This window comes from Rhopalosiphum padi, chromosome 2 (assembly GCF_020882245.1).
Source record: "Rhopalosiphum padi isolate XX-2018 chromosome 2, ASM2088224v1, whole genome shotgun sequence".
NCBI lineage: Eukaryota > Metazoa > Arthropoda > Insecta > Hemiptera > Aphididae > Rhopalosiphum > Rhopalosiphum padi.
The window spans coordinates 19,471,590-19,498,821 of record NC_083598.1 but is presented as its reverse complement, the minus strand read 5'-3'; the positions used below and the strand labels follow the sequence as shown (position 1 = coordinate 19,498,821).

At 30.8% G+C, this 27,232-nt stretch overlaps 1 protein-coding gene across 1 annotated transcript; it reads right to left on the bottom strand.

Annotated features, from left to right (window-relative positions):
• Positions 1-5,904: 5,904 nt before the first annotated feature.
• On the bottom strand, positions 5,905-26,107 carry LOC132920656 (synaptic vesicle membrane protein VAT-1 homolog-like). Its single transcript, XM_060983210.1, has 9 exons — positions 25,517-26,107; positions 16,042-16,171; positions 12,575-12,790; positions 8,830-8,969; positions 8,665-8,768; positions 8,508-8,563; positions 8,246-8,440; positions 7,980-8,175; positions 5,905-7,006 (listed from the first exon to the last, which is right to left on the bottom strand). Exons 1-9 carry the CDS (start codon positions 25,780-25,782, stop codon positions 6,972-6,974), a joined length of 1,338 nt encoding a protein of 445 aa, XP_060839193.1. The 5' UTR covers positions 25,783-26,107; the 3' UTR covers positions 5,905-6,971.
• Between the last annotated feature and the right edge of the window lie 1,125 nt (positions 26,108-27,232).

The window sequence follows — 27,232 nt, the reverse complement described above, 5'->3', positions numbered from 1 at the left end:
TGTAGACGCATATTTTATTAATTTATATATAAATTATATAATATTGAACTTCAAACAGTCATAATATAAGTTTCCAGTGAGCATTTTATTTTTGTTTTTGCATTAAAAAAACTAATGGGAATTCCTATAAAACATTTTAAAATTATAGATATAAAAAGAAAATATTTATATGAATACTAATGAAAAAATAATTTGAATATTTTAAAAATTTGTAATAATAAAAAAACAAAGAACATTGTTTACATATATATAGTTTGAAAATATTTTTAAAATAATAACATAAATAAGAAATACTCTCATAAAAAATTAGTTAAGACTTTAAGTTATCGGTGTATCAGATTATTTGTTTTTAAACTATGTATAGTATTATAGTCTATAACACAATATAAAAATCGTTTTACAAGAAATAGTTTTTTTTTTTGGGATGAAAAATTAATACTCAATAAGTCATAAAATATTGAACTTCAGTCGTAAAAAATAATGTGACTTTCCAGTAAACCTTTTATATTTGTTATATTAAAAAAAAACAAATGAGAATTACTATATTAAATTTGTATATAAAAAGACAATATTCCATAAATATCTGATGAAAAAATAATTTGAAAATTGTATAGATTTAGACAAAATTTGTCAAAATTTTGATTTTAAACGTTTATAAAAATATTGCAGTAATTTAGTGACTGATGAGGAACACTGTATTAAATTTCAAATCATATTTGCTATCAATAATTTTTATCGGCTTAAAAAAAAAAAAAAATATAATTATTTAAAATTGTTAAAATGTTTTTATAATTATACAATGTATAGGAAATCATAATGTAGACAGTTGGTAAAATTTTCAACATTCTATGATTAGCATTTTTGAATTAAAACTTAGTAAATTAATTAATTTTGTCGAAATTATACAAGTATATAGCGTAATGATTCCGATATTATGACAAGATCTGAAATTTTTATTTTATTTTACTATTAACCACCCAAAGTACTAAATATATCATATTTGCTACAAGAATTCATAACAAATAGAAAAAAAAACTAAGTAATTTTAAAATCAATATATATTCATTGCTACGTCCAGGATCCAAGGTATAATTGACGAATTAATTTTATTCTTGGCTATTTTTTAACTTTAACCTTTTAGAACTCTCATCACAAATTAAAAACAGTTTGCGGACAAGACAAAAATAAAAATTGTATATTCTTAAATTATTTACTATGAAAAAAAATATTATCTAGAAGTTAGAACTTTAAAATAATAAAATATTAAAAAAAAAATTTCATCGTTTAAGAATTTAAAATAATTAAAACGGGTCGTATACAATACCCCGCCGGTTGCCGGCTATTATCGGAAATAAAATATAGGTCTAAGTAATCGGGGTGGCAGCTTGTACAAGTCAATAAATATTTATTTAAAGTATAAAAATTAAATTTATTCCTCCCCTAAAATAATAGGAAAATTAACCTACGTAAGTATCCTTCGACGCTTTTCGGCGAATTCAAGCTGTGCCATATTAAAGTTCAAACGTGCACCGTCACCGAAGGAACAGGTATAGTTTATTTCTTCATTCGTCTTCTTTACGCTTCGGAATGGAATTATTGAAATATTTTATGAAAATGAGAGTACTCGTCATGTACTGAAGGCTGTTGTTTGACGACTGTTCGATAAAATTATTAGAATGGTTAATAGTCTCCTACAAATGACGACGATTGTCGTTTGCCATGGATGGTAAATATTATAATAATATGATAGATCATATGTTTTTTTTATAGAACTCTTTGTGATATTATAGGATTTATTTTTATATTTCAGCTCTCTTGCATACGAAACTTTTGGTATAATTAATTTCATACGTAAAACCATAATAATTGTATATCCTGAATTTTTTTTTAAATTATAATTTTATTATTTCAATAGTTGTTTGGTAAAATTTCTCACCAACAAATAAGAACATCTTCGACCAGCATAATTTTACATTATACACAATGCATTAATCATTAATACATTATACATTGAAAATTGAATTCAAATTGTACAAATTCGTTATAGTGACATACTTAACCTAGTCTACATGTAGTATTGTAGTCACCTACTATAAGTAGCTATACAGCAGTTTACGGGTTAGCTGAACTAAATGATTAATAATTTTAAAAATATTTAAAAGTTTAATCATTAAACTGATATTACATACTAAATAGTTAATAGATTATGATCTACGTATAATAAAGGACTTACAAAATCAATAAAATAAATTTCTAAATATAAGCAGTTATTCACATTTGACTCGTTATATATACATGTGACTATATCATTCCCGTTTCGGTACCGACCTGTTTAGGAATAATATATACCTACTCAGTACTCATACTATTTTTTACTGATTTTAAAATAATCAATAGGTTCTAATGTTAATATGCTCAGATAATTTGCGATATTAATATATATATAATAAATGCATCTATTTATGGTATTATGCTATTATTATTTTATCCTATAAGTGTATAGTTAAAATATTTTGAAAATTATAATATGTATAAGAAATGCAAACATTAACATTTGGTGAAATTTTCAAATAACTACAGTTATTCGTTTTTAAATTACTACAAAAAAACAAATATCGGTTGAGCAGAAATAGTTATCACAGAAATATTAAATGAATATCTAATAATGTCATCAAAATTCAAAATTCAGACAATTATAAAAAAATATTAACGCGTCTTTTTAGAAAACTTTTTATTTTTGTTAGGGATAAAAAAAAATTATATTAGTCGAGTACTCGGCCGGTTAAAAATGAAAAATACTATTTATACAATTAATATAAATATAAATTATTATATAAAATGGGTCTGGTAATATACTAATATGACGATTATGTATTTTTGGTCTCACGTATTTTATGCATCCCGCGTTCGGGAATAAAATATGCATATACGTATATCTACGTCACCCGGCGTGTAGCAGATTGTCCGGTGCAATAAGTATGTATTTATTTTATGTCTAAAAAAGTAAATTAAATCAAACTCACGTAAACATTGATTTTTTGATGAAACTTAGTTGCGTCATATTTAATGTCCAAACGTGCAGTAATCACATGCCAACGAAAGAACACCTTTCCTCGTCCATCTTTACCACGTTTCGAATTGAAGATATTGAGATATTTCATAAAAATAAGCTGAACAGAACGGCATATGCGTGTAAAATATTATATATATTAAAGTACGGTTTAACGATTTGTACGTCTATTTTTTTCTCCGTTAAAATTATTACAACCGTCAGTCGTCTCCGACGAATAGCGAAGATTGATGATTACCATAGATGATAGATTAATATGATAGATCCATATCCATAGATTATATACTGTATTATTATGTTGTAACATTATTATTAGCCAGACATTTAAATTTATTCGGGAGTCTGCCGTTCGAGAAACTCAATTGTGTACTTATACAAATGTTATATGCACGGCGGGGTAGATTGTATAGATGTTGTTCAGGACATTGAGACTAGCCTCATTCAAAGTTTCTGCCATTGGCATTGCATAAATTTGTAATTAGTTGTTGTTATCGATATTTTTCGCCCGTATTATTATTGAATGACACCCGTCTTCTCATTATTAATGTAAAAATATTATAATATTATCAATAATCAATATTAATATCGAAAACCATCATAATTATTTTCCAAATAGACAAAAATATTAAATTATAGGTACTACAATTTTTTTTAAACTTTTTTATTGCTTTACTACTATTTTTTATGGTGAGTCCGCTGTCTCAAAGACCCCTGATGAGTCGCAACTGCAGGTGTTAATAAGTTTATGGCATAAACAGCTTAAAACTAACCTACATAATATTTTGAATATATACTATTCACTGTTATAGTGTTAAATAATAATACACGAATTGGTGTCTTTAAATAATATTTTTGTAATAACTTAAAACAAAATAGATAATTATACCTATATAATCGTTATTTTTCGTTAAAATATAGGTACAGTTTTGTCAACATTCAAATGTGGTATATGTACTAACAGAGTAGCGCCGAACACGGGTATGAACTGGGGAAAATTCCCCAGAAATATTTATGGGTGGGCGGGTGATAATCAAAAATAGTTTGTTATGCAGTATCTTGTATGTATATAGTTAGAAATAAACATAGTACCATTCGAACGTAACTAACTAAACTTTTTTTAGTAGGTGGGTCTAACACCAGCATTTTTTTCCTATAACATGGAATATAGATCGGCGCCACTGGACTTACGACTAACTTCTGAGACTGGGAGTGAGAATATGAATTAAGTTAAAACTTTTAAGCAATAATAATAATATAATAGTAGCTATAGTTATATAGTTGTATACTAAGTTATATAGGTACTATTCTGATTAATATAAAAACAATTATAAGATGGTGACCAGACATGAGTTATGGCTATTGTAACTGAGAAGTGAAATGTTCAGTAACTTCAGTTACTAAATTTTAATTTTTTATTAGATGTATACACGAAACCTAACATTATGAAAGCTTTATTTATGAAATAATTTATGCGTGTATTATTAAAACATTAGGTTAACATAATAGAAAATATTTTTTAATTGTCTATTAAACAAAAATTATATGGATTATGCTAGATAACAACTGTTATACTAGTGTTACTACGATGTAATAACGTAAAAACATTTAAATACATTAATAATTAAAAATTAATAATACCGGTAATCGGTATGTGATTGCTATTATGATATATTATTTGAAACAATTAAAACCATAGTAATTGTTAAAAATTTTGTCATAATATAATAGGAATAATACTATAAATATTTGGTAAAAATTTTAAGTGTATCTACTGTCATATTTTTTTTTGAAATACAACAAAACATCAAAAATTGTTTAGGAGAAACAGTTATTTTATGGATGAATATAAAATGTCATAAAAATTTAAACTTGAAAATTAGTTGAAATTCTAATAAAAAATTAATTTGATTTTCCGATATACAAATGATAACTACAAAATAATGCTAGGTAATATTCGCAAACAAATACGGAGACAATAGATTTTCGATATTTTTTTATTGAGAAATTAATGACTTGTGAGGCACTTTGTATTCAATTTTCAAGCATTTGTAACAGTCAAATAATTTTGAATGTATAGAAAAAAACTAAAATAAAAAATGAAAATTTCTCATACTTATAAATAGCTTAAAAATAGAATAAATATAAAAATAGGATTATTTTATTGTGATTTTTGTTTAAAGAAAACAGTTTTATAAATATATGCATACTTACTAATAGGTAATATAAATCCTCAAAATTTTTGAAAAATTTTTGTGATAGCAATGATAAGTGTACAACAAAAGACCCCCTGGAAAATCATATGTTTGCTAACATATAATCTCCCTCTTTTGTCAAAATCCTAAACATGCTAGGTACATGCCATTGGAATAAAATAAACATTGGAAAATATTACACCAGAAAAAAAAATCAGATATTTACCAGTAATTCCTTCTTTACCCTGTGGTTTATTAGTTACATACTAAAATATTAAAGATGTAAATTATTACCTAACTATAGTTTTAATTACAATATTAATTATTACCTAACATTATAGGCAGGAAATAATAATAATAAAAAAAATATATTCTATTTAATTAATAAGTGGCCACTTGCTAAGCTAAAAGAATAATACGAGTAATAATGAGAAAATCTCATATAGAATCTTAATGACAAATTGCATTTTCTTTTATTAACATAGACACATAGTATTTATTATAATACATTTCTGAAAATGGACGTTGTGTGTTATTGTTACATACTGATGATTTGTTACATCAGTTCCCAATTTTTAAAGTTGTTAAAAATATATAATATCCTCATTCACATTTATCATGGAAACAAATAAAAACATTCAATGCATAATCATAGTTTATATTAAATTTTAAATCAACAATTGTCATCAGAATAGTACAGATGTGGTAGTTGTGTATAATTTAAAATGGGTAGTATGTATTCGATCACAAGCTTGCATAGTCACATCTAATTTATTATTATCATAAAGATCCTTAAATTTATTATATTATTATTGTAGACATCTTTAATTATTTTTATCTTTTATTTTTTGATTAATAATCACTTATATTAGTTATTGAATATACATATATAAATATATTATACTTATATATTTTTTTAATAGTTTTAAACAGCACAATAAATAATATATAATAATAATAATAATAATAATAATAGTAATAATAATACTCATATAAATAAATAAATATATAATGTGTGTATGTATGTGTGTGTGTGTGTGTGTGTGTGTATAGATATATTATACACAATTGCACACACACATTTATAATTATTTTTTGTTTAAACAGAATTTATTCAATCTACATAAATCTTAATACATTTGTAGTATGTGTGTATAAATTAAAAATATATTGTTATGTAACTTCCACATGTATTTATTTAGAAATTGTATATAAAAAAATAATGGAAAAATAAATCATTTCATGTTTTAGTATAATATAAAACTTAAAATTTAAGCTAAAAATAATAATAATAATAATAATAATAATTATAGTATAATAGAAAATGCATAGAGATGTACGAGCAAAATGAACCAAAACAATTATATAAAATTAACACATAAGTATACATAATATTTGGTACATGTTTACTAGTAATAAATTAGGCCTAGTGTAATAAATTGTTGATTAGGTAAAACAATTTATATCATTAATCAAAACAATAATATAGTATTATATAATATTATTTGACCAAGTATAAATAAAAGTTTGTCAATACTCAAATGATTGAAACAAATATTTAAAATATTTCTAAAAAGGCTAAAATTGATATTTCATTATTTAGTGTAATATAAGACTGGAAAAAAGCGCTAACGAGAAGTTTATTTTATTATTATTATTATTAAATAAGTAGGTAGTAATTTTTGAGAATGAGGTTTTCACTCGTGCATTCAACTTGATTCCTTTTCCTTCTCCTTCTCTTTAGCTGCAAATAACACATTTTTTTATTTTTATTTTATTAATTATTTAAATATATTTAATTAGTATTAGCATATAGGCATTTTTAGGATTTTTTATTGGGAGGGGGGATATGAAAATATTTAAATATATTATAATAATATAATAATATTTTATATTTATATATTATTACTAAGTTAAACAGGAAACTTTATATTACCTAATAAAAAAAGGCCATCCCCCCATATACCCCCATGAGAACACCCACAAGTATTAGGTGAATGCTAAAAAATGAGTTTTCTTAAACATTCATGAATGTACTAAATAATGAGCACTTAAAGAGAGCGTAGGTTTTTTTTTTTTACTTAAATCATATTTTAATATTTAGTTATAATATTTAAACATTGATGATTGAAAAAAAAAGGAAATGTATTTTGTAATGAATTTGAAAAATATAGATTAACAATAGTTGAGAAATTCTTTAAAGATTTAATTCATAATAAATTAGATACTCAATTTATAAATTATATTGTTATTATATTTGTATCTACTTTGAACTTATTATACAAACAATGGTCAGTAATAATTGCATAACTAACTCAAACACCTAGGTAACCTAAGTGAATTATGAATTTTAATTAAATAAGAACAAGATATAGATTTTCATTTTTTATAATACAAAGCTAGATTGATGACTGGCTATACTCTTTTTTAATACAAGAATATGCCAATTTTGTGCATCTCTCATTCTACTATTGAGACTGATTGCACTATGATAGGATATTGCATGGTCGCATTGATATGTGTAAAAGAACTGAATATTGTCAGGCTTTAGCATATTAGTTTTTCTATACTGATTATAGTTGCCAATTGGTATATTATTTCTAAGTTTAAATACATTTAATATGGTAAAAATTTTAACTGACTCAACATATTTAATACATTTTAAATGAGTTATACATTTTTTTGTACTATTCATATAAGAAATTAAATGATCATACTTGTAGGACTTGAAACTTCAGGAGTTGTAGTGCCATTAGCAGAAGAATCTTCTTCTTTCTTTTCCTTTTCTTTATCAGCATTCTTTGATTTTCCTTTAACTGGTGTTGCTGGTTTTGGTTTTGGTTCCAAGCTTGGGTCCAAAACAATTTTTCCAATATTTTTTCTATCATGCATTTTTTGCATAGCCTCACCAACCTGAAATTATTTATAAATATTAATAAAATATATATTGAATTATATATCTACAATCTACTTGAATACTAACATCTTCAAAAGCCCAAGTGGAATCAATAACTGGTTTAACCTTTCCATCTTTCCATAATCCAATAACTTTGTCAAATATGTTTGCCACATATTCAGATTGGTTTTGATGGAACAACAATCGTCTTAAATTGAATCCCATAAGAGTTTTACTGTCATCAAACAATTTCAATGGAGAAATTTTATCCACTTGCCACCACTTTAAAAAAATAAAAAATAAATTTTTTGTTTATTTATTATTAACTAGGTACCTATTCAAAACTTACAGATTTAGCAGCACTAAAGAAGCTTTTTGTTTCTCCTGTGACAATGTTGGATGAACCTAAAAGTTTTGTTTTACATTATTTTTTATTATTAACGAAACATTTTAATTAATTTTGCAAAATACTGAGTACAATATAAAAATAGAAAAATGCTACTTACCAAACAAAATATATTTTCCCATAGGCTTCAAAAGAGAGTATCCACGGCTACATTCTTCACCACAAACACAGTCCAAAAAGAGATCCACTCCTTCTGGAGAAACCCTGAATAAATCGATTACAAATTTTAATATATATTCAGTATTTATTAAATTATGTAAATTACTTTCTAACTTCAGCAGCATAATCACTACCACGTTCCAAAAGATGATCAATAGTTCCTTTTAAAGCTTCATGTTTAGTTTTTGATGCTACACCAAATACAGTGACATCTACAGTTTTGCAAAGTTGGGCTACTGCTTGACCCTTAAAATAAAATAATTTTATAATAAGTTTTATTTTTATTATTACTTTTCAACGAAAAATTATTTTTCTTGTCTAATCTCTTATGGTTTAGAATTTTAGATTAACATAATTTATAGAATGTTCCCTACACACAATAAATGTTCTTAAAAATGTACTTAATAAAAAGGTATACGTAATTTATTTATCACTAAACATTAAAATATTAGTAAGTATACTGATTTAATTTGATATTAGTAGACGACAGACGTTGTTATTTTTACGACTACTTACGGCTGTAAGCCTGTAAAATGTTATACTAAAAACAATTTAAAATTATAATGTACCTATAAGTTTAATTGTTTAACACTCCATATATTTTTAATTAACTTTACCCTTCAATTTCATAAAATATAAGACGAACAAAAACTAAAAATTAAAATATTAAACTCGTTAGTAAATTTAATATTATTATACGAACTAAAATTTAACTCTAAATTACTTACAAAATATAATTCTGTCAAGAAACAATTAATAAGAATAATAATTAAAATTATCAATAATAGGTTTGTAAACATTTGAAATTATAATCTTGGTAATGAATATTATTAAAAGCATAATATTTATATTATGGGTTTTATTACAATTTTATATTCGTTATGGATTAATTAAGAGGACGTCTCACCCGCGCATGTGTTGTCTCCGTCTTACACATCACGTACCACATAGTAAATTTTCGTTCACCAATTTTAATAGTGTGCTTTTAGTTTTAATATTAGAGTGAATTGACCTATTATCAAACTATTAGGTAAGAACATTATCTGTGTTCCCTCGTTGGCATTTTACGATGTTTTAATTTTTAGGTGAGTAATGAGTATGAAATTATTAAATATTTGAAAATGCTCATAATTTACTTAAAAATTAAAATATCGTAAAAATCCAACGAGAGAACACAGATAATGTTCTTGCCTAAAAGTTTGATAATAGGTCAATTCACTCTAATATTAAAACTAAAAGCACACTATTGAAACTGGTGAACGAAAATTTACTATGTGGTACGTGTGTATGTTGTACCAGGCGCGGATCCAAGGGGGTCCAAGTGGCCATGCTCCCCCTCGTAGACTCTGCCACACAGTAAATTTTAAGATGTCTGTTTTTGGCAGCCGATGAAATACAATACGCATATTATTGCTCCCCCCCCGTAAATTTAGTCAGGATCCGCGCCTGCTTATACATACTACTATTAAGTTGTGATTTATATTTTATAATCAGCTTTTTAATTATTAAAATGACGCAAGAAGTGTATTTTTAGTTTTTCAAATTCGATGTAATATTTCAAAAGATGGTGTGATTACAATAATATATTGTTTTCATTAAGTTATTACTTATTATATTATTATAGTGTTATAATTGTACAGATGTTAGAATTAGAACAAAATTTTCATATTTTTAGTCAGTGCTAATATTTTTCCTGTTATTTACGCTATAATACTATAAAAGTACAAACTACAAACGCTTTCCAAATTCTAGATAAATTTTTTCACTTTTATAAAATGTAATACCTGTGTATTTATAATATGTATAAATGTGTGACGTAATAATGCATATATTTATGGAGTCAATGGTTCATATTAATATGCGTGTTTGTATGAACTATATAAATCGTATACAGTCACGAAAAAAATTACTAAATAATAAATATGACGGACAAACTTAATAAAAATATAATATCTACATAACGTTTAAATTCTTCGCTTTAATTATATTAAACAGCTTTTGACCAAAGGTTATCGCGATAAATGATACCTAACAATTTAAAACTACATAACAGAAGAATCATGAGATTTCTAATCACTAAAACGAATGATTGTGTAGCTGCAATTAAACGACTAGGAGAAAATCACAGAAGAGAGAGCGTCCATAATCGATTGATCGCGGTGAAAAACAATTGACATTTATATTTTATACCACCATAGCACTATGTAAACACGTGCCGCGTTTTCCTACGCCAGTCGGCAGTCGGTATTTTTTTTACATATACAAGTAGACTATATAATGTCTTATCTTTTGGCGGCGGTGAAAGAACTAAATCAATTCATTATTCGATTTAATTATGTATAATATGATTAATATTGTATATTGTATGACATTCCGGTGGAGATTTGCGATTTGCAACATTTCGAATCAATCATATTCTTATTCTAAGTAGATATTCTAGATTATAAAACTATAATAATACTTAATACTTATATATATTATACATTTAATATTTATTATAATAGTCACGATGGTGGTTACATCGTCATGTCTAGTGACCAGTATGTATTTTAATTATTTACCCGTTTTGGATTTAAAAATTAAAAACGTGTTCATCAATGGTTTAGTTTTAAATTTCGAATAATCCCAACATTGACGGCAAAACCAATAGTGAAAGATAGCTTACAGAGAATAAGCACGCTCAAATAATTTCCAAACTTTCTCCCCACGTAAAATAAATATATGTATAGGATTTAACGATAAAATGTTATTTTACAGTTAGTAATATTGAAACCATAATTATTATTATTTTAGATAATTTATAAATTTGATTTTGTTTTTTATCACTGGAAAAAAATAACCTATGAAAAAATAGGAATTTTAAGATGTTTATACGAAACATCATTAGTTGTTATTGAATGAAAACAATTTTAGGTTGATCGTTGGAAACACTCAATTTAAAGTCTTAGTTACGCCTATTAAGTAATATAAATTATGTATGGATTATAATAAAGCAAAATATTAAACAATGTATTAAAATAATAATATGCCATATTGATACACTTTATTGTAAATAACCAATGGGCAAGAAAAACAAGACGTGATGGCTAGATTGGTGATTAGATATCTGAATGTTTATGAATCTATTATCTATACCTCGCGTTTATAATTAGGTAGATATAGTGAGTAAATAACATTTTTTATGAATATAAAATAATATTTTATTTTTAAGCTTTTAAAAAATATATTATTTCATAAAACTACGCCCAAAGAATATCGTCATATGGAATCTGACTCCAACATCACAACGTATAGATACTCGTATTTATAAATGTATACTCTTTATTCATCCCTGATCCAAATAAAATGTAATAGTGTAAGAATTGAAAAGGAATTTTGACTGAGAGAAAAAAAATGTACAAAACCAATAACAGAAAACAAAGAAACCAAGCGACAAAATTATTATAGGATAGGTACAACAGTACAATATTTTAGTAAGTAATACACGTTATTATAAAATATATAGTATGAAATGGAAAGGAAACCCCATCTCATCACAAATACAAACTTGCACGCGTTTGGAATGTTATAAATTATAATATTGTCTCAGAGTTTAGGCCATTAACTAGTCAAAAGTTAGAAGTTATACTTATGTTGGTGACAAAGTTATTTTTATCTAATTTAGTTGGGGTACTGTGTTCACGACTAGAAGTTACTACATCGTTTCATTTTCATATTGTACTTTGTAAGTAACTTGTACATGTAACTGCTGCAAGTTAGGTATTCTATAACTTTAACTTTACTTAGTCACTCTATACATATATATCGTGTATATGGAATATAGATAACATATAATTAAAATATACACTTACCACGCCACCACCGGCCGAGTGCAGTATCAGGCTGCTGCCGGGCTTGACGGCGCCCAACTCGAACAGCAACACGTAGGCAACGATGTAGTTGGTGGCCAAGGCCGCGGCGTCCACATAGTTCAAGTTATCCGGTATGGCAAACACGTTCTTGGCCGGCACGGATACGAGCTCGGACCACGCGCGCCACTCAGGGAGCGCTACAACGCGATCGCCGACCTGTGGATAAAATACACAGGATTGTTATTACATTATTATAATATACTTAAACTACAAATTTAAATACGAAGTGATAAACAGATAATTCGTGGTGGTTCGACTTTAACATAATATATATTTCAATATGTGAATAGATTAATTTTATATTTTAATTTATTAGAGTTTCTTATTTCATACTAGAAAAAATACTAACAAACCTGATTTTTATATCTATTTGTGTTTACTGCTGTTTATTTAATATATTATGGATGATGGGTAGTTTACTCAATTCCTCTCCAAAATATTTCGAACGACTACGCTGTATACGAGTTATAACTATTCGTATTATATAATATTTTATTTATCCGTTATCGTACCTATACCACGCAATACGTAACAATAATAATAATAATAAAATTGCCGTTGTTGTTATTTTTATTATGGTAATCGATTTGCACGTGGGAGAACGACGTCTGTTTTTCAGTTTTTCATAATAACTGACAAAGAAACCGGTTGTCGGTCAAGAGCGATAAAAAAAAAGTATTTTTACGAGCACTAGGGGCTAATAATAATATTTAATAATGATAGAGGACTGAAGATGTAATGCCCTGGAGCATTTTTAATTTTCGAAACGTATCATTAATACGAATCCAATGTTTAGAACTCAATATGCATGATCTAGTTTGACACTTGGGTATTATAATTCATAATATAGAGTACCTAAATATAAATATATAATATATGCAATATAAGTGCATCGATATATTATTGTGATATTGATATTATAGTTCGATTAAATAGGTCATATTAATGTCGGAGACATTAATTGGATAATTTGATAATATGTGTATTAAATATCAATTATCAAATAATATTATAATAATTACAATTATTACATAAGGGTTGGGCCCACATGAAATTATATTTAGATAAAAGAAATATTTATACCATTTTATTGAATTTGAAAATAAAATTATATAAAAAATGCTTTTATCCGACATTTTTGTAATACATCAATATTAGTTTTATTATTTTAATAACTCATAAAATTAATAACTTGTTTGAAAACTCATTAAAAGTGAACACAATATTGATGAGTATTTGAATATGTTATATTTTTATAATATATACCAATCTATTTTTAAAAAAATCTTGATATATGATATGTAGATACCGGTTTTTTCATCATACAGTCGTCTATATAATGTTACTGCATTCAACATATTTATTTGATCGAAAAGTAAACTAATTTTTTTTTTGAGAAAATGTAAGTTATATTTTCGGTAGTATCTCTGACAAAAATCCAGACGTTCACGTATATATTTCTCTTTTTTTCGTCTTGTTAACGATCTGCATCTGGTTTAACGCATTCACGTTGTCACTTATTATAAGGGAGAAAAAAATAATCACGTGTTGACGTACTTAATGGTTCCCGACGTTCCCGTGACTACGATGGTATATCACCATCTCACAGCTGCAATGTAACATTATTCGGGCATTTTATTGTGGTTTACCTCTGTCGAAAAAAGTAATATTGCGTGAATAATTAACATTTGTCTGTACGATCATTGTAACGTCGACATTATTGACGGTTGGCGTGTCGTACGAGAAAATACTATAAATGAAGTTTTCAGAACTTTTTAACTCCCGATACAATACATTGGCGGCGAATGATGGCGACGACCATGACGTGGCGTACACGCAAACGCGGGCGTAAAAAATTCAATCGAATTGGCCATATATCCATTTACCACCGAACATAGACGGCTACGATGAATAATGATCATCCCATATAGATGTTAGCCATTGAATAGGTGTGTAGTTTGTGTGTGTAATGCAGTATTCGATTATTAAATAATTAGACTCAATGAGGATCAATTATCGTCATTATTCACGTTTCACACGACATCGCATTCTTGGATCTGTGGCCCGCACGTGTGAGAGCGCCCACCGAGTGTCCACGTCTCCGTGACACTATAGTATACAAATAAGCGACGGCAGCAAACGGCGCGTCTCCACTACTCTCCCTCCACCAAACGATATAAAAAAGAAACGGTCTATTAACATTTTTTTTTACTTAATCATATTGACGACGACGACGTTTGCATACCTCGAGGTTAGTAATCCGTATAGCTTCTCTATGCGGGTTATAGTTTAATTATTATTATTATTATTATTATTATCGTCTGTATATACGGCACACGCACCGCTGCAGTATAATATATATATTCTGTACACGCCGGACCCTCCTATGACATTGAACAGTGTAATAATACGTCCCGTCACTTAAGAAAATAACCGTCGTTCCGTCGCCACTCCGGTCTAGATGATAACATTGTATTTGTATTATACTAAAATTTACCACAGACGATTCTATTGTAAGTATAAGGAGTAAGGATGCCACGGCATGCCGCACCCCCTTCACCTCTACGCATATTTTAACCGCACGTGGTTCGCACGAACGATTAGAAACTTGTCCCTTTTGACGGCTGTGTATACACATTACACACATATACAAGGTTAATGTCAAGCAACGCGTTTTACTGGACTGCGATGATGGAGAATTGGAGACCGAGATGAGTGTGATGGGATGGAAATTGAAATCTATCCCTGTCGATCGTAAATAGTATATACATTCCTTTACAGCTATAATGCTTAATCGTGTCTTTAACCCCAGACTAGGCGGTTGTTGTATGGGCACCGTATATACTGTATACATAATAATATTCTATATACACATACCACTATACATATACGAGAGATCTCGTTCGCAATGTACACGCAAGCGCCGGATGCGAACCGACGCTTCGGTGAACGGAATAGTTTAAATTAAGCCGAGCTGTTAAACGAACACATGCGTTTTTCTCGTGTATCAAGTGACTCGTGTGTACATAAGATATATCATTATTAATCTCCGTCAAACACTCGCGTGGGCAACGATATGCGAATATTATTTTCGTTTCGTTATTCATTTGTCTATTAAAAGAATTTGACACCGGGGAATCGCGTATATAATATTTTAATACACGAAGTAAAAAATCAAGAGCGACCGGAAAATTGATATGCCTACGGCCTATGTTTCAAAATTCGATACTATCGAAGAACACAATAATACTACTAATAATAATACATCCTATATAAGATATCATACATCAGTACATCACATACACGGATGGTTAGTCACGAATGTATATCACTGTAATAATAATAATATATGCAGTCGTCGTTTTCTGCATCATGATTCATATTATGTACACAGCAGATATTTTTACCTTGAACTTCTCAACACCTTCTCCGACTTGTTCGATGATGCCGGAACATTCGAAACCCAATATGAAAGGAGCTTTAGGCAGAGACTCGATCACGCCTTGTCGGGCCATTAAATCTTGGAAATTCAAACCACTAGAAAAGAAAACATCAAAATAATTAATAAAAATGCATTAAATAAGTAGTTATAAATCGATATAATAATTTTAAAATTGCAAACTCCACGCGCGTTTTATATTTCAGACAAAATGATTATATATTGTTATACATATGTACCTATATAGCCTACGTCCGAAAAATAGTTATAAAAACAAAACACGACGAACTCCATGCTGAAATAGTTTTTTGTGTACAACATGTACGTATATAAGTATTACTGTTTACCACAGATATGTCGATATATAAAGTGAATATATTTATAAAAGTACCTATATCTACACATATAGATACTATACGAGTACATTTACAATAAATTATAATGCGATCGTCATTATCCGTCTCGTTCAAAAAAAAAAAGACAAGATTATCGCAACAAAAGAGTAAAAAGTATAAAACGCGAAGGGTAGTTATAGGTGTGTAGTAAGTATACATTATATTACATTTAAGTTCATCGATATCGATAACAATATCGAATACAGGTGTCTTTTCAAACATAATATTGCCGATACGATACACGACACTTTCATTTCCGCGTAAAAGCCACCGTCGCCGTCGTCGTTGTACACGAAAATGGGTTTTTTGTATTTATTTTTTTTTCAATTTGTACAATCGAAAAACGTAATCCATTTATCGTGTCGCCTATACACCGGCGGGCGGGCGGGCGGTGCCCTATATATAAGTATATACGTATTATATCGCCACGAGACACGGGAAACGAGGTGATTCAGATCAACAATGTATATAATCGGGTTTTAAAAGCATTTCCAGCCCGCCGCCGCCGTCGTGTCGGTGCGCCAAACCGAGGGAGCGGCGTGTACATAATATGGCGCACACCGAAAACGTTGCTATTATATTGGCCGTTGCGCGCCCCAGTTGGCCCGATTTTTATTTTATTATGAGACACGATCGAGTGCAATAATTACATCGCAATGTAAACGTAGCGCGACGGCGTCGGCAGCAGTGGCGGCGACGGCGACGACGAGGGCTGCACAGTGGCGACGACGACGACGACGACGGCGTCCGTCGCGTGACCGTCGGTAGTTAAACGCGCGCAATATACAAGTGATATTACATATATAATGTTATATCGTGGTCGGGGGGAATAACCCCTGGAGGGATGGACGAGTGGCGGCAGTCGTGAGCAATGCACAGTTGTATATTTAGGTATATGCTATACAAATAATATGTTTGGTGTGGTGGTCGGCCGGCGGCATTATATTATATATAGGTGCAGGTATATATATAGTCGTCATCGTGGATTGTAGTTTGTAGCGTACGCGCGTTCGTGTGACGGCGGCGGTCGCATGGGGGTTAGAGAAAAGGGGAGGAAAAAACCGTATTTATCAGTGACGCCGACGTGTCTAGACGTGTTGTACAGTCACGTAACGCGGTTGCCGCCAGCCGTCGGGCCGCCACGACACTGCAGCACGTCACCCATTATATATTATTATATAGGTGTATTATTTGTAACGACCACATAGTTTTTGTAATATTTATATATAATACTACTACTACGCACGGCGATTCGTTTTTATTATTATTAAGTGCGTTATATATATATATATATATATATACATACATAATAACGCACGTATGTGATGTATATAATAGTAATAATAACATCATAACCCATAGAATTTTTAATAATAATAAAATAAGTTAACCATATAGTAATACGAATACGTGCAGGCGGTGCCGGCGCGCATTCGTTAAAACGAGGTCCGTCGTCGTGTACAAGTAACGATAAATAAAAAAATCGCGACACCGGTCTTATTTTTTTATCCCTTCGGATTATTAACATTATTGCCCAACGACTACCCACGCGTAATAACAACTACTACTATCGCCATAGTACCTAGTAATGAGTTTCCTCAGAGCCACTTATTATTATCTACCGGCACACCATGACATTTCATATTGTGTTAGGCGCGCAACCGTAAATCATTTTGATAACGGTTTTTATTTCGCGTCCCCGCGCGTGCACGCTGCTTATACAACGGAAAACACTCTAAAGAGATTAACTAAAATCTTCGGCTGTGACGAGGTCGTTTTCATAATATTATAACGTTACTTCCGCCTTTTGACGCGGGTAGCGGAATAATAGCGTTTCTCGATCACGCGTTGACGACGCCGCAGCCACCCCGGCCCGTCAACCCGAGAGAATCGGAAGTAAAATTAATAATATATATATACTGTTCCGGAAGTACGTCAAGTATTAGGTTTTGCAATTGGAAAACAGAGAAAATCAGTCAACCGTGCAACTTATTCCCACTTTTTTTTATGTAATGAAAATACGACTACGATACGTAAAAAATATAGTTGCTTACTAAATTGTGCCACTGTGCCAGTGTACGACGAATGCAGATTTCTCCTTGTCGACGGTTAACGACAATTGAACCGGAAAAAACTTTTCTTTTTCAACCCTCCTCCCGTCACCTCAGTTCTATATTTTATATCACTACTTGATGCACGATTCACTGATTCTCTCGACGAAAAAAAAATAATAAAATAAAGACTTTTATTATTATTTGGACACTCAAGCAAACAGATAAGGTCAAACCGTGTCGGCGTGTATTCATTGTCGGTTCGGAAACACGAAAGCTACTTTAATATTATTACTTTTAGTTTTTACAGTGTAGATTGGTATGATTCTCAACTCTATATAGGTGCCTTCTAAATTATTATTATTTTATCCACAATAGTAGGTACTGATTGTTGTTCAAAGGATCCGACCTCATTTTATTATTATTTTTCACTGTTAACGATATATTATATTGTTTATTAGCTTAAACTGATATAGGCGCATTACTATAGAGTGAAAAAAATGTTCTTTGTGTTTATACACGTGTCGACATGACACAATATAAATCATCTGTTGATAATCCCGGCAACATCAACCTAAATCATTATAATATATATTGTACAGTAAATAAAAAAAAATTAGATATTGAAATTCGTACTGGGGTCAAAAACCTATTTATTTTTCTATGATGTAACTATAATAAGATACAACGTTAATCATAAAACAACTAGGATTGGGTGTATTCGATTTGAAATTGTTGAAAAGAAAATTCCATAGCAATGACAGTAATACAGTATGCATATAACGCGTGGACATACTATTATACTACATATAGATATGTAGCAAAATGTAGTAATATGAAAATGCAATATGCATATAAAGTTATGTACAGTGTTTGATAAAAATCATTATAGTATAATATATAGTCAACATTCAATTTTAACACTGTATAAATAATCATGAGAAAAATATTGAGTATTAAGTACATTCTGTTAAATATGTGTTTAATATTGTAATCAACTAAACATTTCAAATAATATTATCTGATACAACATTGTACGCAGTACTTACTACCTACTTAGAAAATTGAAACGGTAGTAATTACAAATAAACTAATAAGATTCTTTGATGAAATTAGAAATAAAATAATGTAAAAGAATTACCGAATCTACATAAAAAAAAACCCGTAAAAATGAATTATAAAAGTAAAATTAATAATGCTGGCATAGCTTTTGAGTCGATTAGCCAAAATATGAAACATAAAAAGTGATCGAGTGTACGCGACCAGAGACCAGCTTCGGCACCCGTAACGTAAAAATAAATTTTCAAGTAATGTGGGGGTGTACAAAATTTTGATATGGAGGTTACGAATTTGTATAAATTATCTAACAATTATTACTGCCTACTGGAGCTAAATTTCAAATATGCGGGTACCAGCGTAACGACTCGCATACCTATTATATATTTATATATAATATTGTTAAAGTGTTATCGAAAATACGATGACACATCAGTTGTTGAGTTAACAAGCACTTCCAAATATTTAATCCTTATTAAATTTATCTCGGTCAAAAGTCAACATTACTATTATTATTTAGGTATAAGTTATCATTTATCACCCATCATTAAAATAACGATAGTCTTTCATCATGTACAATTTAAATATTTGAGTATACTGTATACATTGGAAATATAACTGCTTTATTTTCTGAAATAAAAATCGATTTGTACTTTAATTTTTTTGTTATACCACTTAAAATTATTGATACATACATATTAAAAATATAAAATAATTAACTACCATCAATAAATATTAATTCAAAATGATAGATTAGAAATGTATATTTGTGTAATGATAAATACGTCGAATATAATGTATTATTTATTTTTAATTAAATTGGAATGCCAATATAATATTCTCGAAGGATCAATAGAATGCCTAGCATCAGGCTATTATTACATTTTATTACTTATTTTTACTTTTTAAATTAATTGTAATTAATAAACAGTAACAAAATAGCGACGGATATCTACAATAAGCATAAGCACTTAAAATGTATTCTATATTTCTATTGGTTAGTATGGTATGTAGTGATATATAATGAATGAATCGTAATAGACTTATAATTTTTTTAACTATGCGTACTAATAAAAAAACTCATCACGTTTTGGAACATCAATACTGAGGTACTTCTGGTAAAAAACATTAGAACAAGTTAGTGTTTAAGAAGGTCTAAACACTCTAAACTAGTTAAGACTATAGTTTTCTTCAAACTATTTTAGTTTTGTGGAAATTAATAAATATTAACTATAGGAACTAGGGAAATTTTCACTATTCTGTAAACATCATTTTTTACACCGAAATGTTCGAATTATTTAGACTATAACTAAACTAAACTACTTTTTTATAGTTTATTATCAATCTACTCGTATTCACGCCATTCTTCGATACACCGGTATTTACTAATAACTTACATACGTTTTTTAGTAAAAATTACTTAAATCTCACGAATTAAAAAAATACATTAGCGATGTTGCGATAATATAACTATATTAAAAGATAAAAAATAATTACTAGGTATTTTTAGAATTAAATGCGGATCCATCCTCTTTCGCTCAGAATACAATATCATGATTTAAAAATATGAATTTAAATTCAATATATCAATTACTGTGTCCTACTCAATGAAAAATTTCACTCGAAATCTAATATACAGAAGAGCGAGTTCTACAGTCTTTTACAATATAAAGTTTATCAATTTCAAGAGAAAAACGGAGGTATTTGTTTTTAAATTTACAAAATAACACTTGTCAGTTGCAAAAAAATTGATGAAAAATTAATGACTAATGTAAATTTCAAATGATGTATGTATAAACATATGAATGCTCCATCGTATAAAAATGTCATTAGTATAACTACGAATTAAATAAAAATCAACTCATTATACAGTAATTTATTCAATGAATGAAAAATATGTTAGGTATTTTACTTAAACGAGGAATTCCTTCGCGATTTCTAATAACACACCCCTGCGGCAAGGAATGTTATGACTTCCTTCCTTTATAATATGTGTATTGTCCAATCGAGTTTTTATACCATAAATCCTTTGTTATACATTTGGTGTTTTTCAACCCCTACTTAGAGTTTTGTGATCGAAAATAATTTTTATTTTCTGATAGTTTAGTTTAGACTAAACATTGAACAATGTACGTAAAGCAAAAATATAGTGGTTATCGGTTGGTACTATATGAATTACTATGGTGCTATATAAATAGTTATTCATTACACTTTTATAAATGAAAAACAAAAACACACTTGAGCTATTGAAATAGATACAAAATTAATTAATTTATTGAGGATAGGTTATTATTTACCAGTAGTTTAGTTTACAAAATATTATAAAACAATAACTAATAAGATAATGAAAATGATGGTTATATAATATGAATTGCTAAATAAATATTTCCATCAACACTTAAAAATTTCAGTTTTTGTCAAAATGTCAATTATTTTCATCCATTTATCATGTTATTATCATACTGTAGTATGTCATCGCATGTTATTTATTGGTGGTATAATACTTCCTTTGAAGTAGGAATAAATACTAATGAATAATTCTACCAAGTAGATACGATAAAAATATATATTGTTATTAAAATGAATCATTTTACACAAGTCTTCGAATTCCGTAGGTAATATAAAATAATGGGAATGGCCTGAATGACTCATCGCGAACCGAGGTGGTAGCCTTTTTCGCATTGACCGATCGATCTCAATCGTATACGTACACACCCATTCACGCTGAAACCTGCTACAAAATCACTTTCCTTCAGGGCATCCCTTAAAACGGACGATTGGCATCACGATAACGAGGTGACGAGAAAAGCAGTTAAAAGTTTTTTTTTTTTATAAAACAGTGCGAAATAAAGAGCGACAAAAGCTAATCGTCGGGTGACAGATTTAAGTCGTATTAGTGGTGAAGGGGTAGATGGAGAAATACGCGTCGAAAGGGCGGTGATTTGTAAACCACAGTTGCACACTAATGCAGTCTGCTGTTATAAAGTGCAATATTACACTGGACTTGTTGATCCCTTCGCGATATTGTGATAACGAGCGCGTGTGTGCGAGCCAAGACGGGTCGACGAAAGGCAGCGTAACTGCGTAACCGTCGAACCCGTCGCCGCCGTTGAACCGATCGCAACATGTGTTCGTGCCGTCAGCGGCGGGCGCAACGTTGCCAGGTTTGGTCAAAACATCCCTACCGTGGCACCACCGCGAGCCGAGCCCCATGCATACATATATAATATGATAATACAATACACGCCCTAAACGTCCATTCGCAAATACGAGTCATATATTATTTTGTTGCAAATCTCGATACTATTTCGTTTACGAGCACATCCCAATTATTACGCTACAAAAGAAACCGGATTTTGTTTGTATAGGTACTATGAGAATTTTTTTCGACATTCGGCCAAGAAGATTTTGCCACTCGATGACGCAAATACGAGTGTTTTATGTCTAATTTTACAACAAAATCGCTTGGCGAATAATATATTTTTCCATCTTATCCCAACGACCGTTTTGAACGTCATAAAATTTACGATTCTCTTTTCTCCGGCGGCTCTTTTATAAATATTTATTATTGGTTTTTTTTTTCGTTATTCTATTATTTTTGAAAACACGTGTTTGATCCTCGTATTATAGCATTATTTATTTATTGCGTGGTGCCATTATTAAGTTACGATAGGGTTACAGGAATATAATTGTAATTGTAAGTAGCAAACAATACTCGTCGATAAGAACTACGACTGCAATTAACGATAGCCACCCGAGTTTTCGCCAACCAAGCCTAAACAGATACTGTCGTATCCGGTATGCACGGTGTTGAAAAAAAGGAATGCTGTGTTCTCGAATTTTATGATAGCGAAGGTGGTAGGAGGTTCAAACATAATAATCATAGTATTAAAAACAATCGACATAGGTAAGATTTTCACTACGTCGAAATAGAAAAAACCAACAAAATCATCGAGACGATACGCGATTGGATATACTATTTTATATAATTAAAAAACGAATGATTCGGGGAATTGCATTTTAAACATTCGCTTGCCTTACCTATAACCGGGTCGGGGGTTAGTGACTGGTGGTAAACGACGGACAAGCGGGGCGGAGGACGTGACGTTTCTGCGAGTGTTAGGTCAGTCACATTCAACGAGTTTTCGGGCGAACGAATAAGTAGTATAATCCGCCTTCGCACGAACAAGCGCACACACACGCTCTCAAGTTATTACATAATATAATATTATATATATATATAAATACATTGTTGAGTTGTAGTTTTTGTCTTTCGATAGTCCAGACGGTGGCGTGCGCATCTCAGGCCAAGGTTATTCAATTCCCTTTTCACTAAGCTATTATTATTTTATTATTTTCGTTCTGGTAATTGAACAAAATCCGACCGTTAAAAACTCGGTCGAGTTTACAAACATAGATAATATTCAAATGACTCGGTCATCATTTCATCGTTCTACAAACGAGTCGGCGGTAATAATAACTTTAATTTTTTTCGTAGAACCACCGTCACAACAGGCAACAATTCTGAAAATTCCGTTATTTTCCATTTCCGTGACGGCCGGGTAACACAAACAACCGATTATTTATTTTTTTATGTTTTCGATATTAATCTGTCATCATTGAATACTACGATATAGGTATAAACATATCTAGTTTTTTACTGTTTGAAGAGCTGTTATGCGTTTGAGCGTACAAATCGAATGTACAATGATGACAGATTTTCGAATACCGTGATGGTTATGGTTATCAATAATAAGTATTAGTAGTAATAGAAAAAATAAATCTGGTATTATTTATTAATTGTGGAAATGGAAAATGATTTAACAATATTTGATCGTCCATATGTTTCGTTTCGTTTTCTCGCTAGCACCCCGCCCGTCCAACAACTATTGTTGTGTGCGAACTCGGCGAAAATGCAACACGTTGTCGGCTCGACGACTGTCGAACAACGGAATATTAAACCCCAATGTTTCCACCCGACGAACGAGTCTACTATGGGTCCGATTACCGTGGAGAACGGGCGCGGCGAAAAGGGGAGAAAAAACCAGCCCGAGACGTCCATTTAATCCCCGTCCGACGCTTGTGTACACAGCACGAACGGCGGAATAAAAAAAAAAATATTAATAATTATTATAGCAACGACAATATATAAAAGGAGATTCGGACACAAATAAACAGGTGGGAACGGTGGGACAGCTGCTACCGTATGCACGTAAATCGGGATTCGGGAGGGGTCCTTTTGCCGCAGCCGCCGCGGGTAACGATTTATGGCCGAAAAGACGAGACGTCGCCGCCGCCGCCTCGTAACACTCGTGCGAAAACTGACGCAGAACATTATTATTTATTGTAATCGTTTATCCTCGTTCGTGGACTTAGGGCTTAGGGAGGGATTACGACTAACAGGTAGCCGGTAGATGCGAGCTGACGTAGTATTATATCCACCCGCTCGACAACGAATGCGGGGTCGGTGGCGATCGATGAAAAATAAATCGTGGGATGACAACAGGTTTACATCGTCTCACGTACAAGTTATTACATAATATGGTTAGAACACTAATCATACCACAGGGTTACGCGGTGGTCGCCAAATAATGTTTTCGGAGTAAAAAAATCGAGAAAGAAAAACGCCCAGGGCGGCGGCAGTACCCTTACACCATTTCCCACCCGATGACAACTTTTCTGTTCTTATCTTCCGGTCGAGGACCAAACCGCAACAATTGTGGTGAAATACATAATGAACAATAATAATTAAAAATATTACGTTCCCCGTGGACGATCTATTTATACGTACAAACTAGAGAGGGAGCACGTCCGAACCGTTACGCAACCACCATATGTTAGAGTCGGCGACGGATTGGTAGTACGATAATCGGATGATTGGTACTCGCAGGGGTAAAGACATAAACGTATAATTATAAAGTTCTGAAAAAAGATTACTTACCACGCCTTTACCCTGATCACGACTTCACCCTCGCCCATGGTCGGTTCGGGTTTCTTCAGGATCTTGACGGACTTGAGACCGCCGAACCCGGTGAGCACGACGGCTCTCATCTCGGGTTTTGGTGGTTCCTCTACGGCGGCTGCCGCAGCTTTGCCGTTGCCCTCGACTTTTGGCTGTTCAGCTACGGTCTCGGTAGCCGATTTCTCCTGTGGCTGGTCTCCTACGGCTGCTGCTGCCGCCGCTACCGGTGTATTTTCTTCAGCCATATTATCGTTTCTTTTGCGAATGTTTTAAAATTTCGAAAGTGTGTACGAGAAAAAAAACCCTCGTTGAGATTTCTTTGTCAGAAAAAAAAGGATATAAATCGTCGTTTGTCTGTAGCCGGCGTACGTGCGGGATTTCGTATGGAATTATACGAGTGGCGGTTGAAAATAACGACCGACTGAGTCCGCGTTACAACGGTGAGTGTCGAGTGGACCGTGGACGCTATGTGCGTATTGGCGCCGACAGCGTTGCCGAAAGAACACGGAGCGCGGATTGTGGCGGCGGCGGCGGCGTCGATGATTCGTCCGGCGGCAGTGGTGCTGAGTGCTGACGGCGGCCGGGCGGCGGCAGTAAGTTTTACGCCACCCTCTCGTGCAATAAAATTCCTACTCTTTTCTAATTTTCTATACGCGTACTGGAAGCCGCAGTGTGACCACGTGACTGTTGTGCAGTTACCGTACGTGCGACGGGGTACCGAAATACGATAATTATGGGGTCGGCCGACCGGCAAAACGGAAGTTCGTTACTATTTATCACCGTGCGGCGTTTGGGCGTGTACAGTACACGTAAGTTTGGCGCCTGCCATCGCCCATGCCCTATCGTAGTATCCAGTTCCAGCATTACCGATTCCGTCTTATAAAAATATGTCTAAGCTATTACATTTTTTTATTTTAAAATTCGGTACCGAGGAACCTGACAATTGTATACATTGAATACAATTTTTAAAATTTTTTTTCCAAAGCAATCGTTTTCGATGAAAGCTCATGAAAAATTATCAAATATATTTCCTATAAATATATTTTCTATCAAACCGTATTATAATTTATAATATCACACAAACAACATTAAAAAAATGTATAGCTATAATATATATACAGTTTAATTTTTTGAAATATTAAGTCTGAGCTTTGTATCAACTAATCAGTTTAATATTTCAACATCATCAAAATCGTCAACAGCTTAATAGTCCATTATGGATCTGCGCTACCACTAATAAGCCTTTCATTTGATATTTAATTTACAATAATATTTGTGGAAGAGAAGGGTTGTGACGCGTCTCAATTATCAGCAGTCAGTACTCACTACTCAATATATTTATTCGACATTTCAAAATCTAGACATTTAGTCAGCAGTTTTAAAGATTTACAACCTCCTCTCCCCTATGCATTTTTCTTAAAGATCGTCCCTTCCAACTGATTATATATTATATACTATAATATACATTACATTTTATTATATATGATTTAAATATATAATTATTTTTAAATATTTAAGTCTAAGACTTAGATTATCATTTAGACTCTAAGTGATAAACTTACTAGCTGATACACCTACCTTATGTTTTTTGCATAAAAATATAAAATAAGTGATGTGTAACTATACAATTGTATATTTTAGCGGATTACTTATATTATAAAATATATAAGCTTTATTTTATAACTATCCACACGT